The 16611-nt window shown below is 34.0% G+C and overlaps 1 protein-coding gene across 4 annotated transcripts in view; it reads right to left on the bottom strand.

Annotated features, from left to right (window-relative positions):
• Window positions 1-6175: 6175 nt before the first annotated feature.
• The window catches only part of LOC108908375 (zinc finger protein Xfin), a 149285-nt gene continuing 138849 nt past the window's right edge, over window positions 6176-16611 (bottom strand). For 3 of the 4 annotated variants that reach the window (XM_018712406.2, XM_018712407.1, XM_018712405.2), the window contains 2 exons: window positions 15139-15349; window positions 6176-8912 (listed from right to left, as the gene is read on the bottom strand). In XM_018712406.2, the coding sequence (XP_018567922.1) occupies window positions 6492-8912; window positions 15139-15349 (2632 nt within the window). In that variant the 3' untranslated portion in view covers window positions 6176-6491. The remainder of the gene's footprint in view (window positions 8913-15138; window positions 15350-16611) is intronic. The other variant, XM_018712408.2, reaches the window with a different exon arrangement.

The following is a 16611-nucleotide window of genomic DNA, read 5'->3' as shown; positions in this document are numbered from 1 at the left end:
TCATATATATTTTGTAAAAGTTTTAAGATAACTTATATTTGAGCGGCATACAAGAAGTATACATGAAGGTAAATAGTGTCTCAAAATATATCTGTTTCAATGGAAAAATAAACTCATGTTCATTTTTAGTTATGCCAAAAATTCCTACACTCCAAAAAGTAGTATAAGACGAGATAAAAAACATTTGTTTAATTTTTTCACTTTTAATTTTCGTAATTTGCCTGAGCGGAAAAATGTACGTTAATAACACAGGCCGACAAAGGATGTAGCAGCCATGTAGCATAACCTCAAATATGTAAAAAATAGCGATTTTGGCACTTTTAGGTTAGGATATCTCGAAAACCAGAGCCAATTGAGAAATTTAGAATTCAGCACACTAAAATTCTTTGGAAAAGTATATTCGTGTTGTTGGGTTAAAATCTTGTCGGTCTGTGTGATCGTACAGACAGGACCTTTTAAGATTAATTTTTTTAATGCAGAAATATGTCAATTATAATAAAAATTAAAGAAAACAACGTATCTATGCAAGCTTTTCTTTTTTACCTCTAACATAGCGTAAAAATAGTAACGTCAGTTGAAATGTTAATATCTCATGAACTGTTATACTTAAAGGTGTGAGGGGTCCCGAACCTTCTTGATTAGAGAATGAATTTAGGACAAATGTTACGAAAAGTATAAATGTATTTATTCATAAGGAAATGCATACTATATTTTTTTTACAAACAAGTTTACTGTTCGAGTTTATCATATTATAAATACAATAGACCGGAGATAAATCATTATAGTACTTATCTGTTTGTCACATAATAACTACTTATCAGTTCTGTACAGAGAATGAAAAATATTTTGTTAATAAAACTCTTTTAGGGACATATCTATGAAAAATTATTTTTAGAAGTTGTTTATCGTAATAAAAAACAGTCTGTAAATATCAAATCATTTCGTATCATACCCATTATAGTCCAGGCGGTATCTGTTTTAAAAAGGGTAGACTTGGGTAAAACGCATATGATCGGAGATTTTTGCTTTAACGGCTTCTAAACAACATAAGAAATGATAATTTTTCTATGCAAATAAAAAAATACGTGGGCTTAATTGTTATTGCAAAAAGTATAAAAAAATAGCAAAAAAAATTCATTTTTTTCTTGGATTTCTCGTCGACAACTTAGCAACTATTCATTTTAGACAAAAATGGAAGAGGAAAAAAAGTTTTGTAATTAAAATTTGAACAAGATAGTTGCAATTCGAAAAAATAATTATTGTTATTGCAAAAATCGGAAAAATAATTTAAAAAATTGCAAAAAATGCGAATTTATTTGTCAATTTTTTTCAGACACTTGAATAATACCTAGGATCTTCATACTTTTCCCAATTAAACTTCTTAGTGCATAGAATCATCACACCAAATTTCATCCAATTCGGTTCGATAGTTTTTACATAATAATTGTTTAATTTTTTTTTATTTTTTTTTAAATTAAAAAATTTTCAAAATCAAATTTCTAAAAATCTATAGCCTTTGAATACTTGAAAATTTCAACACAAAAAGACTCACCATGGCTCATCTAAGCGTCCGATTTGAATTTTTCTAAAACCATTTTAAAGCTTGAGAGCTCTTCTTTTTGTGGTGAAATTTTCAAGTATTCAAAGGCTTTAGATTTTTAGAAATTTGATTTTGAAAATTTTTTAACCTACCTATTTAGGTACCGATTTACAAAATAGTTGCTTTCGATTTAGTGTCAAAAAAAACTTTGTTTTTCTTAGTTGAACAAAAAATGAGAAGAAACACATGATTCGTAGCCTATCTAAGTATTTAATTATTTTATTTTCTCTATACATACCTACTTTACTAACTAGACTATTGATGCATAACTAATATGAACAGTAATTGGTCGTTTATACTCCTTGGCCTTAATTTACGACGAGTTGGAACGTTACAAACCATGTAATCGATGATTCTAGAAGGAAAAATAATACACTTACATACCTACCTACCTACCTACAACATACGTTATAGATTTATAGAACAATGAATAATTACTTTGCGAAGATATTAGTCTAACTAGGATGGGAAGCAATTTTCAGACATTGTTAAATGTTTTGTGATGTAAATATATGTACTCAGACGCTGTGGTTGAGTAATTATTTATTTTCAATATTTTATTCATATCGCAAATTCCACGTAATGTAAATAATTTTGCTACCATTTTGAAAATTAAAGTAGGTAATCATTACTGTAAATTCAGTAATTTAACACTGGCCTCATTCCATAAATATCTATGACTGCCTATGATGTTTGATGTTGATAGTTGAATATAAGAGCAAATAGCACAGCTTCTGTGGAAATAGGGTGGCTGGTGAAGGGCATTGACTTTTTAAAGGTCGTATTCACAGATAGTCTTTACGGCTTAATACTCCTGATATCACTTTTCAATAATTGGGATTGAAATCTAAAAGAAACAAGATGTTTGACTGCCCAATCTTCATTATTATACCACAAGATATTTGGATCGCATAAATGCAATGTAAATTTAATCTGTTTTTGCACGTCTATGATTACAATTTTAGAGTTTAGGCAACACAAAATGCATTAAGACAGACACAGACTCATGGAGACTAGATAGTGTATAGTCTCCATGCACAGACTGATGAGACCAACTGAACTAGAGGCCAATTTTTAAGATATGCAACCAGTCTCTCGCACTCATGGAAGTTTGGAGCGGCTTACTTTTAAAACGATTTTTTTATATTCTTAATGATTTCTTTTCGTTATGAAATTGATGTGAAGGTAAACTATTAACACAAATTTAAATATTAGCAACAGAAAATATGGAATTCTATAATAGCTCTTGCTAAAATTCTCATTAACAATAATGTAACAAGGAGATATACAATTCCTCCCTCTCATAACTTATCTTTCCATGCCGCTCATAACAAATCATGGTAGATTCCCTTCCAATGTTCATTGGGTATGACAAACGTCACCGTCGTTTGTTTGAAAATAATGGCGGTTTAAAATGCACACATGTTACTATGTTTTTGGTAAATGTTATTTTAAAATTACATAAATGTTATTAATATTGTAAGTCGTGTTGCCTATAAACTCATTTGCTCGCTAAAATATCGCTGAGAGTGCACCTGCTTTATAAATAATAGATAAAACCCGCTTAATTGTATGTAAATAGACAATTTTCAAAGTGACAACCTGTTTAATACCACATAACACATAAATGTGTTTAATACTCAATCTGGAAAGAAGCCAGCCAGTAGCCTCCACCAAAACCTGGTAAGTTTGTGTCACACTCGCTCTTTTTTATTCTCAAGACTAAAGCTTTGGAAATATTAATCCCAAAAATTGGATAATTCCCATACACACAGTTTAAGTTCTATGAATTTGTTTTTTCACAGTGAAAATTGATATTCAAAAGATGCAAAAATATACATATATTTGGTATACAACTGAGATGAACTTTGGTCTAATATATTTAAAAAATATACTTAAGTGCAGTTAATATTATTAATATGATTAAACATGTTCACTGCTCATGAAACAAAATATATAAATCCCTGGTACTCCATAATGAAAACTTGCTTATGTTTATCATTATTATGAGTTGAAATACTCGTATATTATACAAAAACGGAAATAAAATTGGGAAAAGATCGTGAAACACATCTCTTTGTGTCTTGAGCACCATGTATAATTTTTTAAAGCAAAAAGCGCTCACTGAAGCATGAATAATAATGAAATGAGGTAATTATCTTAAAAAAAAAACAAATCTAAGTAAAATTCAAACAAGTTGATTTGGTAAGAATTAATTTTAAGGGTTGTGACTTTCATTAGCTTTATCCACAGATATTATTTTGCATCTTGGTAAGTAGGTACCTAAATTACTTTTAATATGCATGATTATTTGGACGACGTGAATCTTTCGGTACTTTCATTATATATTTCTCAAATTCATAATTTGATTAAAGTTAGGTTCCTGTTTTGACAGATTCATAATTACTAAAATTCAAGCTAAAATTTAAGCACAACATTATCTTCGTACTACAAATTCGATACATTTTATTTTATTTATTTAAAAACAGGAAAACAATTGTCTTGAAATTTACTAAACAATAATAGTTGTTTACATTTTTTCCATAGGACAAGTCTGCCACGTGCACACGTGGTGTACGTCAGCTGTGTAACATTAAGTTAAGCACTGTTGTCATGTTGTGATAAAATTCCCCAATATTAATACTCGCTGTAGTTTGAAATCTGTTAATGTTACGCCCCTGCAATATACAACTTTTTTGTTCATTTACAATTACTCCATCTCATGCTCAAGTAACGGCAGTCAAACTTCTTACACCCTGTATAATTAGTTTTTAAGGATCGTCAGCAGTGTATTTGTCGATCTTTTCAATCATTTGAACATTTAGCTTTATAGTTCAACCAAATTACACTTGGAGAAAAAAAAATTGTTACCTGGACCTTTATAAGTGGAAATGGTAAAAGGGCTTATAATAAACCTAAAAAAAAATAAATGCGTGAGCAGGGGCGGCGGAGGGTTGATTTGGAGGGTTGAAGTTTTGAAAAATTGTATCATTGGGATTTCTGGTGAAAGTTGACGTCAAACAAAAAAGTATCCAATACAAAAGTTGTAGATCATGCAAAAATCTACAACTTTTGTAGAGTTCACTTTTTAACATAACCTCCAAATTTCCGAGGAAAATGCGAAAAACAGGATTTTTTCTGATTTTTCGTTTTTTATTTCTCATTTCCGCAAAAAGAATTTAATTTTGACGAAACTTGGTGAAGATATAACTTTATCTGTCTTAAATAACCTCAAATTTTTGTAGATAAAAAAATTACGGGAAACATTTTAAATTATAACTAACAAGCTAAAAACTTTATAAGCGATTACAATAGTAATATCCTCTAATTCAGAATTAAAAATTACTAGATCTTGTCATAAAAATAGCAGCAATGTATTTAAAAAATTAACCCGATGATGGCCCCTCGAAGACGAAACGTCGGATTGCAAAAATGTTGACGCCATTGTATAGAGCGAAAAAAGTGGCATTGTAAATATGTAATATATTTTAAAATTCGTTTTCAAATAAAACCAGAAAAAATTAAACAATTTTGCAAAATTTCGGGTATCTCTTACCGTTTCCTAGATCCTAATGCTATCCCATCCTTATCTTGGACACACTATGTATATCTATGAATTCATCAAACTTTAAAAAAAATAAGTACACTAATCGATCCTACAGAAAAAAAAAAATATTTTATTTATTCACTATTCGACATGTTTATAGCAATACTGTACAAAAATAGTTTTGGGTCAAACAATGAGACAGTTTTTTTCGTATTTTTTCCGTACAATTGAATTCTGTAGTCAGTTTTTGTTTCTTTTCTAATTTAAATAAATTATTAACAATTACTGAAAAATTCATTGCCGCAAGTCATTTTTTACTTTTTTGCATTTTTGAACATGTTTTTGAACTGTGATTACAAATTTTTTTATTTCAACAAAAACTATATGTCAAAACGAAAAAATTGATTACCAGCAGAACTCTGTACGATGATTTTTTTAAGTAGAATTTTTCTTTGAAAAGAAAGTGTTTCAGGCCGAAAAAAATGAATCACAGAAAGTTCTTGATTTTTTTATCTAAAAAAATTTGAGGGAATTTAAGACACAGAAAGGTATACCTTCACCAAGTTTCGTTAAAATTAAATTATTTTTGCGGAAATGAGAAATAAAAAACGAAAAATCTGAAAAAGCCTGTATTTCGCAATTTTCTCGGAAATTTTGAGGTTATGTTAAAAAATGACCTCTACAAAAGTTGTAGATTTTTGTATGATCTACAACTTTTGTATTAGATAATTTTTTGTTTGATGTCAACTTACGCCAGAAATCCCAATGATACAATTTTTGATAAGTTTTCAACCCCCCAAATCAACCCTCCGCCGCCCCTGCTCACGCATTTATTTTTTTTTCATTTATTATAAGCCCCTTTTACCATTTCCACTTATAAAAGTCCAGGTAAGAATATTCTTTTTTTCCCTCTAAATGAGTTATTTTGATCGGTCTATTAGGATTGTATGCACTTTCTATGTTTCTAACAAATTTCTTTGATACATTTTGTGATCTGGCAAAAGGGCGTTGGAAAATGAAAACGCACGTAAGTTATAAGTCATATATTTTCTCTGTAAACAATAAACAACAATAATATGGCAAATTTTGGCTTTGAATGCTTTGGCATTAAACCCCATGAAAATAAAAATTAATACTTCTAAGAACAGAATATGTACAAATACAGTATGAAAAGTGGTAATAATACTATATTTAAATTTCTGCTACCTTCATGTGAAAATACTCTGTAAAAATACTCTATGACTAAGGCAATTATTGTTAACACGTTATAAATTTATGTGGTATTAAGTAAGTTCTGATAAATTAGGTAAATAGATTTGTAATTAATTATCACTAGAAGTTTGACTAAATTACTTCCAAGTCGCCGTCCTCCGTCTTCACCGAGGACCGACGCGGCGTGGTATCACTAATTTTCCTCCTATCCACTACCTCACCCGTTTGTACGTTCACGAACAGTTTCTCACCCTCATTGTTATTGAACCGTTCCGCTACTTCCGCGCTCAGCGGCGGCGCGAACTGCCTCTCCTCCCCGCGCTCCTCGAAAATCAAACTCTTGTCGTCCGCCGCGTCCTCCTCCGTCTTGATCGAGGTCAGCTTTATGTTATCGCAACTCATGAACCCCTCCACCTGATTGACTTTATTCGGCACGAAGTGCAGCTTGGTGTGCTCCCTGAGGAAGTGGTTCTGCGGCACGGAGTAGTCGCAGTGCTCGCAGGTGTAGGTGCATCGCACCCCGGACACGCTGACGTGACGTTTCTGGTGGTTGTCCACCGCGTCCTTCCTCGCGTTGGTGTAGGGACAGCTGGGGCACCAGAACACCTTCCTATCCTCGACTTCCTTGGTGGGGCTAGCGGCTTTCCGTTGTTCTTCGACCGCGAGCATCTGCTGGTCGGCCAGGGAGAGTTTCGAAGGGCTCTCCTCTGTGGTAACTTCACTGGTAACTTCAGCGCTCTCATCTACGTCAAGATCGGCGTCGTCACTGGACCTCCTCGCCGCGTGGGCGGCGGCGTTCAGCTTGTGCTTCTTCAAGTGCTGGGCGTAGTTGGCGTAGTACTTTACGGAGTAATCACAGTAGTCGCAGCAGTAGCGCTGCTTGGCGCCGTGCAGGCCCAAGTGGACTTTGTACTGCTCCCGTTTCTCGAACGCGCTGGGACACTTATGGCACTTGTAGCGCTTCTCCTTCATTCGGCCGTTTTTCAGATATGTAGGGTAGATGAAGTCGGGGTTTCCATGCATAAGGACCCCAAACTGGGGGTCTATGGATTTCTGCGGTGTAGGGGACATCTCCCTTAGTTGAGCCGCTTGTTTCTGTTGGGCCTCGGACTTCTGTAGGAACAGGTCGGTCCCGGATAATGGCACGTTCTGGGTAGACTTCACGGGCTTGTTCAGGATACTGCAAAGGGTGCTCATCTCCATGGATTTATTGTTATTCTCGGCCACCACCCAGCTGGAATCACCGCCAGACTTCAAGGGAACGGTGTGGGGTTGCGGGTAGTTGGCGCTCGTGATGTACATGTTCTGCAACACCTTCGTCCTGTCCTGGTACTCGCTGGTGTGTACCTTCGAGTGGGAGTACAAGTGAGGTTTCTCTCTCGCCGTGTAAGTGCAATAGTCACACTTGTAGAACAGCCTCGAACCGTGGAATCTCTTGTGGATGCCGAACTCGTTCTCTTTCAGAAACCTCGCCGGACACTCCTTGCAGAAGTACAGAACAGATCCCGATCCCGACGAACTGTCCACCTCGTCGCTTTCCATGGCTGTTGTTTCAGTGATTTCAAAGTCCTCGAACGGCACACCGTCCGTCACCGGTTGAATCCCGGTGCTTCTGCTCAGCTCCCGGATCTGTTCCTCGTCGGTACGACTGGGATCTACCAATCTGTGCACCGTACCGTACAAACCCTGATGGACTTTCGAGTGTGAAGACAGCACCCCCGCGTTGTTACACACGTAGTTGCACTCGGTGCATCGATGTTCTATGTCGTTCAACCTAGAGGAGTTGGGGTTTTTCTCACGGATACTGTGCATCTTCTCGTGCTCTTGTATGTTAACTTTCCTCAAATTGACGTGGGGGCAGTACCTGCACTTGAACATCTTCGAGAACTTCCCGTTCTTTGACACCCACACCAGGGGAATGTCTGCAAAGTTCTGTGCGTCCAGAGCGGTAGCGGAAGAAGGCACTTCTTCGATCTCGTCCGTTATTTCGTCCAAGTATATAACCTCTCCGTTCTGTCTGTGGGAAGTAACGTTGATCCCGTGCACCTTCAAGTGTTGATGGAGCAAATGCCTCTTGCTGACGTTATAAGAACACTGCGTGCAGGTATACTGGCCCCCTCTAGGTTTGTGGAACTGTCTGTGGTAGGTGTACTGCGACTTGGAGTTGGTGACGTAAGGACAAATGACGCACCTGAACTTCTTCCCGTCCGCATCGTTCGCGCCCTTCTCCGTCATTTTACTTAGGAACTCCTCCGGCTCGGAGATGCCGTGCAGCCTGAGATGCTCCACCAGGTCCTCCTTGTTGGAGACGAAGTAGTTGCAGTAGTGGCACTTGAGGATGCTCTCCGAGGTGGGGACGTGTCCGACGCGGTGCTGGTCGTAGTCCAGGTCATTGTCGCAGGAGAAGGGGCAGGAGGTGCACCTGAAAACGCCTTCCTGGGGCACATCGACGTGGTCTGGCTCGTCGGTCTGCTCCTCCACCTCAATTCTTTCTTGGCCGTTCTTGTTGCTGACGACGCGGACGTCGCCACTGTGCTTCAACCTGCAGTGCCTCTGCAACAATGAGATATTTCAAAATCAGGGGTTGGCTATTCCGTAAAACACAAATCCACGACAAAAGCCAAACTCAAAGAAACCACTCGTCCAATAAACCCACATATAACTTATTAGTCGTCCAACGCTGTTTCAAAAAGCGTTCCAACGGTATCTAACTGGTGACGGAGTGATTAGAAACGTTAGAAATTAGTTTATTTTCGTGTGCCTACTCGTGACGGTTCATGATGCATCATTCCTTTGGCTTGAATTTAATTATGAGTTTTCATAAATAAATAATTTAGAATGTAGATAACAGTGAAACGATGCAACATATACCTATCGAGTTAGAGATATTTTTAGAATTAAATGAGGTGTTAGAGAGAGAAGACGTTTATTGGATAAGGAAACATTTGATAAAAGGATTAAGTTGTCAATATCAAATCGCCATCCATTCACGTACTAATTATTTACACAAATCAAGATGCAAACAAAATATATTTCATTACGTTCAATGTACTATCGCTTTGAGAATAATTCGCTCGTTCTTGACAATGCCAGATTTGAGTAAAAGATGGCATGGTATTTTCTTATGACTTCAAGGCAAAAATTAGAAAAATGATTATCTAATTTTCTATATATTTTAAAACTATATTTGGATTACTTTGATGTACGGTTTTCATAGGTACATCTTTCATAATAAAGGAGATTTGGCTAAAAAAGTCTGTAATAAGTTGTGTTAGCAGATTGGTCAAATCAAAAATTTTTTCTCGCTAATTTATTTTTAATGTAACTTTTCAGCTTCTATTATTGTCTATCTCTTCTGTTTGTCTAGGAATGTTAGACATAAAAAGACGGAATAAGCGAACTTAGCGAGCTTACAATTTTTGACCAAAACCTGCCAATATCTCAATGAGGATGCATTTTCTCGAAAAAATAAAAGTTCAAAATTAAATTTTCTACACAATTGCTCCTGTGAAAAATTTCGATTTTCCTAATAGTTTTCCCGCATATTTTTTAAATGAAGTACCAGATTATGTGAAAATTAATGTTTCATTTTCATTTTTAAATCGCAAAAGTGAAATAGAAAAAAGAAAAGTGCGTAAAATTCTTGAAAAATCTTATACTTTTAGCTTTTCGAGGATGTTCATTACGAATTAATTATGCACTTTTTAATATTTTCCAGAAAAATTTGTTTTTTTTTAAATTTTTTTGTGACAGCGATGAAGCAGTTTTACAGAAACATGGATATTTATGGAAGTCCATAAAAAATTGTTAAAAATTGTAAATAAAAAAAGTTGTCATTTAATTATAAATAAATAAAAACAAATTATATTCATATAATTTTTTTTATTATACCTTTGCATCTCCAGAAAATTCCTTTTCTATCGTGATCAATTTTAAATTTTCAATTTCATCATATTACAAATTTTTATTTTTTAATACTCAAAAGTAAAAAAAAATCAAAGAAAACATATTTTTCTGGAATATATTAAAAAGCGCATAATTAAATCGTAATGTGGTGTACACTCGAAAATCTACGTTTGATGGCAATTTTTTTTCTTCTAATTCACTTTTGTTATTTAGAAATGAATTGGCCATTATTTGGCTTCAAAACATTAATTTTCACACAATCTGTACTTCATTTACGAGAAAATTATTTGGAAAATCGAAATTTTTCATAGGAGCAATTTTGTAGGAAATTTAATTTTGAACAACTTTTATTTTTTCGAGAAAATGCATCCTCATTGGGATATTGGCTGTTTTTGGTCAAAAAACGCGAAAAATCATACATATTTGTGCATCTACTCGTATATCTCAAAACGCTGTATGTTGCTGATGGTTGTGTACGTGACACATGTTCTGACCTCAAATCCTATAAAAAAATTTATTATTTGTTTGTTTTATTTCTGCGCATGAGTGCACTCGGAAAAAAGTGCATCCACAGTTTTTAAAATCACTGAAAATAAAAAAGTAGTGGTTTCTAGAAGATGCCCTTATAATATCAATAATATAACCCACAAATAGAGTTGCCAACTTTTAATTTCTCATTTTCAGGACAAAGCAGTTATACATTCAGAACAAATACAAATCTTTGTTTAATTGTCGTATGAAACAATCAAACCTAAATATTCTTAGTAAAAAAAAAAAAAACATGTATGAAAGATACATACTACAAAATAGACAAAAAACTCTAAAAAATACAATTGAAAGAATATATAAAAACTCTTAAGGTGAGACCAACCAAAAATGTGAAAATGTAAATATTAAAGTTAGTCCAGACGGTATCTGTTTCAAAAAGCCATATTTGGGTGAATCGTATATCCACGGAGATTTTTGGCTTTTTGGCTGTCAAATATCACTAGAAATGAAAATTTTCCTATGCGCATAAAAAAAACGTGAGCTTAACTTTTGGCGGCATAATATGTTAAAAAAATGGGGGGGGGGGAGAAGCAGAGAGCGCGGCCGCTTCGGCCTGCTCGAAATTGAATCGGCTATAACTACGTAACTAATTGATCAATCGATCTGTTTTTTTTTTAAGAAGCGTCTTTCCAAAAGCTTTTAAAACCTGCTTTAAAAAAATTCATTTTACTGAATATTCACAAAGTTCTAATTGTTTATAAGTATGTACAAAAATTCGACCAATGTTTAAACAAGCGCCAGAGCTCTCCTAATTGACGGATTCGGATTTTTCAAAAAAAGTTTGAAAGCTCGAGAGCCCTTCTATATGTGATTAAATTTTCAAGTATCTAAGGGCCTTGATTTTTGCTGTGCAAAATTTTGAAAATTTGTAAATTTTTTTTTCAAAATCTGGATTGCAAAATTGTTATGCAAAATCTATCGAACCGATTTTGATGAAATTTGGTGTGATAGTTCTACATAACATGAAGTTTTTTTGAGCCAAGTATAAAGGTCCTATACCCAATTTAAATACCCCAAAAAAATTCCCTAAAAAGTATTTTTTTTTAACCCCATTTTTGCGATTGTTTCGATTTTTACCATAATAATCATGATTCATTCGATTTTTAACTTGACATGTTTTGTAAAAAATTTAATTGCAAAAATTTTTTTCCTTTTCCATTTTCGCCTAAAATCAACTCTTGAAAAGATACATAATTAAATAGGAAGAAAAATATAACATTTTTCGCATTTTTTAAACATATTGTGCCGCCAAAAGTTAAGCCCACGTTTTTTTTATGCGCATAGAAAAATTTTCAATTCTAGTGATATTTGAAAGCCAAAACGCCAAAAATCTCCGTGGATATACGATTCACCCAAACCAAAACAGATACCGCCTGGTCTAAGTGTACATAATCTAACAGAACACCAATGATATTTAAAGTATGACATAATGTACTTTGTACATTATATCTCACCCACAGTATTTGCCATATCCCCCTTATCATTAGAAATAGACCTATTAAATCATATTAATGTAATCCCGAAAAAAATTGTTTAAATATATCTTTGAAATATTAAATTTTATTAAAATTTTAGGCCTTCTTAGCAGATAAGTAAAAAGGGGTAGAAATCGTTGTCCACGTAGGTACTACTTTCAACATGTACTTTATAGAAACAGTGAAATTTCACGTTAACATTAAACTAGTGATTATTAGATTGCTCGACATAAAAGATAACACATCTTTTCTCACATTACTAACCGGTATTTAATTCATAGCGATTTTTGGTTAAACAATTTTATCTTATCGTTTAAATTTACTCTCAGCTGTAAAATTACCCAAATAAAAATTATATTGACCCTAAAACTAATTGTTTATTCCGATGGCATTATCTGTTTCGAAACAAAACCGTTAAGGCGTTTGCAAACGCCACGAACGTTCGCGAACACTGTGAGTGAGTACGCGCCTTTATTACAATTTACGTGCGAGTTCAGGAAAAATTTCGCGGTTCTGGTGTTCGCACTGGCAGCAAAGCAGCAATTCGGTTTTCCTTTGTGTTAAAAATTATCTCCCGTTATCTTAATATACATGTTATTGCAGTCGTTGCTAAAATATTAGTAATGCATGCCAGATAAGGGCCGTTATCGAAAGTACCGATCATGCGATATTGCGACAAAACTGTTAAGACTGTAACAATTTTTTCGTTAGTACAAAGAACAAAGATAAGGCAGGTGGGATCGTTTCGGTGATGATAACATTATGTTTGTGGGATTATGGCTTTACGACTTCAGAATTATTAGTAATCGTGTTTGGTTAGTTACTTCATACTTAATTATTTCAAAAAAAAAGAAAAATTCACATGCATGCACATGCAGAAATACCTCGTTATTCTATATTTTGAAAATATGTCACATTTGTGAAATATTGCGATTTTTTTTTATGGCAGACAAATCTTTACATTCAAGGAATTTCTCGTACGTTTGGCAACATGGCAAAACTTCTATTTTAACATAATACGAAATACCCACAAGTAATAAATTTTCCTGTAAGGATTCTATTATTATGTGTCTGTTAGTTACGTTTACGGAGAGTTGGCAGTTTTTTCTAAATATTTTTCCTGTCCTCGTGGATTTTTCGATATTTCGTAAATCGTAGGTGTCGTACAAGAATAGAACCCATTCATTTTAGATGGATACGCCAAGGAAATCGAGGTTTATATATAAATATTTATCCTATAAAACAAAGCCCATTATTTGGCACAATTTTCCTCAACCAGTATATTTTGGATGGTTCAGATTCTATTTGTGAAAAATGTGGAAAATATAAAATTTTCAAATTTTCCAAAGATTTTCCGCAATTTTCATTAATTCACTTTTGGTAAAATGAACTGGCTCCAAAACATTAATTTTCTTATACTCTATAAATTTAAAAAATATACGGAAAAACTATTGGGAAAATCGAAATTTTTCATAGGAACTGTTTTGTAGAAAATTTAATTTTCAACAACTTCACTGGAGCATGTAAATTTTAGGAAAAGCCCTCAGATTTTGTACATGTGCCCAATTTCAAATTATTGCACTTACTAATTTTTAAATTATTTAAAAAAAATAAAAATATTTTTTTTAAGTATCACCTGTATCTTTTTAACAAAGCATCGCAGATAAAAACTTTATAGGAAAAACTCGCCTTCCAATTCACCAAACAATACGAGGTTTAATTTTTGGTCACCATTTGTGAACCATCCTGTAGAGGTATATTCCGTAATTTTTTATTAAAGGCCCATAAAAACTTGGAGGTTTTAAAAAAATATGTGAAAACGGTATTCTATTTGTTTGAATTATAAAAGCCTTTAAAATAAACTGATTTTATGGAGTTATCACGTAACATTTGGCAACGTAGCATTATTGATTACTTGAACTACTATGGCACTTGAAATTTCAAAGGAATTGTTACAGAAAAGACCTGATACACTGTTAAACAAAAGCGGAAAAAACCCGTGTTCAAGTTTGCGGACGTAAATATTTATTTAACACTTCATGGAATTTGAAAACGTCGGACTATATTCGTAATTTGCACCAGAAGGTGCTAGATTAAAAAACCGCACAAGAGTTACTAAATAATGTAGAAGGGCATGTACTTATTTTGATATTAGAACCATTTCTTATTTATTAGATACTTAACTATTAGAGTAAACTACTTAAATCACTCTCCATGTGACGTCATGCGGCAAGCGAACCGATTTTAGTCTACGTGAATATCATATCTCCTTGTCTTTGTATCACGGTCTTCAATGGTTTCTAATTGTCCAAAGCATTAAGAAAACTGCAGAACAAATGTCAAACTCTCACTGGGAGTTTGGTGTTCGTGCAGGATTATCACCGTACCGCTTGCTGACAATCAGACGTCTATTTCCTACGACCTAATTTTGAATATATTTCCTTCATAATTGTGTTTTGTTTGTTTACAATAAAATTGGGCGCTTTAATTTAACTGCGTATCTCTATTTATAACATTAATTAATTTATTCTTGATATATTCCAATGGAAAAATAACGCTGGGTATCCTGCAGTTGTATGTTTTAAAGAAAATTAGCAGTACCGCATTTGAGCGATTGATAAATTAAATAAAAACCCATCGCGCGACAAAACTCGTCGTCGACGCGTGAACAGGCCCTTACGGTGTCCTCTTCGCGCCTCGACCGACGTCAGCAATTAAAACCAATGAATGCATTAACGCTACATTTTTAATCGCGGTGACCTTGCCGCAGGAATATAGAATAACGAGGCCGGGGGGAGAGGGGGGGCTAGTACAGTAGTTAATGGTTAGTAAAGCTAATGTTAGTATACCTGGATGACATGCTTCCAATTAGATACCTGGTTGCAGTGACCGCAACGGAAAGGGGCGCTGCCTCCCTTCCCTATTATGTTATTTACACTTGCCTCATCTTTATCAGGACTCGTACCCCTTAAACTCAGATCCTGCGAGCTGGTGGACGGCCCGCCCGCCTGCTGGTAGTGGCCCTTCACGTGCTGCAGCAGGATGTCCCGAGAAGCGTCCCTGCAAGAAATCACGCCGAATTTGAGGTTATGTTCGTTTAAAATTTTCGTTGGTAACAGTTGGCCAGTTATGTTTTGTACGAGAATACCGAAATGCGAGGCTATTCACATTACATTCTACCTTCTTTATTTCTTCTACCCAGTTTTATAAGTTGAGCTATCTTCTTCTACCTAGGAAAAAATTGTAAAAAGTTCCTAGATATTGGTCAATCTAGAGGCTTTAACTTAAGGTTTTAGGAAATTTTCTTATGATCCGTGTTGCCAACACAAGTGTTATGTAATGCACTAGACGTGGCATGTCGACAGAACGCCAGAAAAAAAAAACAAATTTGGTGCACGTGTTTGTACAACATATGGAATTATTTACTATATTGTTTTTTCTTGTACGGTCGAACCTAGCTTTTGAGAAATTTTTTTTTCAAAATTCTATCAGGGACATTTCACACAACACTAAGTACGCTGTTTAGTGTCAGTAAATAAAATACATTGTGCAAATTATGAAAGCAAATATGTTACATAATATGGCCGGCAAGTATACATATATTTTATTCTTATGTAACTGTTTATTTTTAATCTTTAACTTGTTTCTCTTAAACTACGACTACTACGAGCGACCCTTCTAAAGGTTTTTGGCCTTGACAAACAAATAAATTAAATATATGTACATTTGCAAAAAAAATAATATCTACCTGTTGTTGTCCGTTTTAAAAACGGATTTATCAAAAAAACGGTTTATTTTATCGAAACAAATGAACCATTTTTAATGAAAAATCTTCAAAGCATCTAAATAGTATTTTCAATTTCATTGCATCTGTCAAATCTGTCAAAATTTTGTGTCGGGGCCAGTCAAGGTATCTTGTAATAGTAAAAGATATCAAAAGTACCAAAATTTTATCAAAATATACAAGGTGGTTTAAAAGTTAGAACCCAAAACGTAAATCTCTATTTCATTAAAAAAAAACACAAGTTTGATTTACATCTTCACTTTTAGTTTGAAATCACAAGAAAATTTCCTAAATATGTTTGGTCTTTATAATTTTTTTTCTAGACAGAAAGACAAAAAAAGGGAGTAGAATATTATGTTAATAACCCTGTATTGTTGGGGGTAGAAAAATAGTTACATATTCGAAAATACCCATATACAGGGCGTGTTTGAAGTAATTAATAAAAATAAATAAAAAAATAAAATTTAGAGTTTCAAAGATATTGACTCGAAATTTGAAAACGGCTTGAAGGGATAAATGTGCATTTTTTGGGGTAATC

Source organism: Anoplophora glabripennis, unplaced genomic scaffold (genome assembly GCF_000390285.2).
Source record: "Anoplophora glabripennis isolate ALB-LARVAE unplaced genomic scaffold, Agla_2.0 scaffold347, whole genome shotgun sequence".
Lineage (NCBI taxonomy): Eukaryota > Metazoa > Arthropoda > Insecta > Coleoptera > Cerambycidae > Anoplophora > Anoplophora glabripennis.
This window is presented reverse-complemented; position numbering and strand designations above follow the sequence as displayed.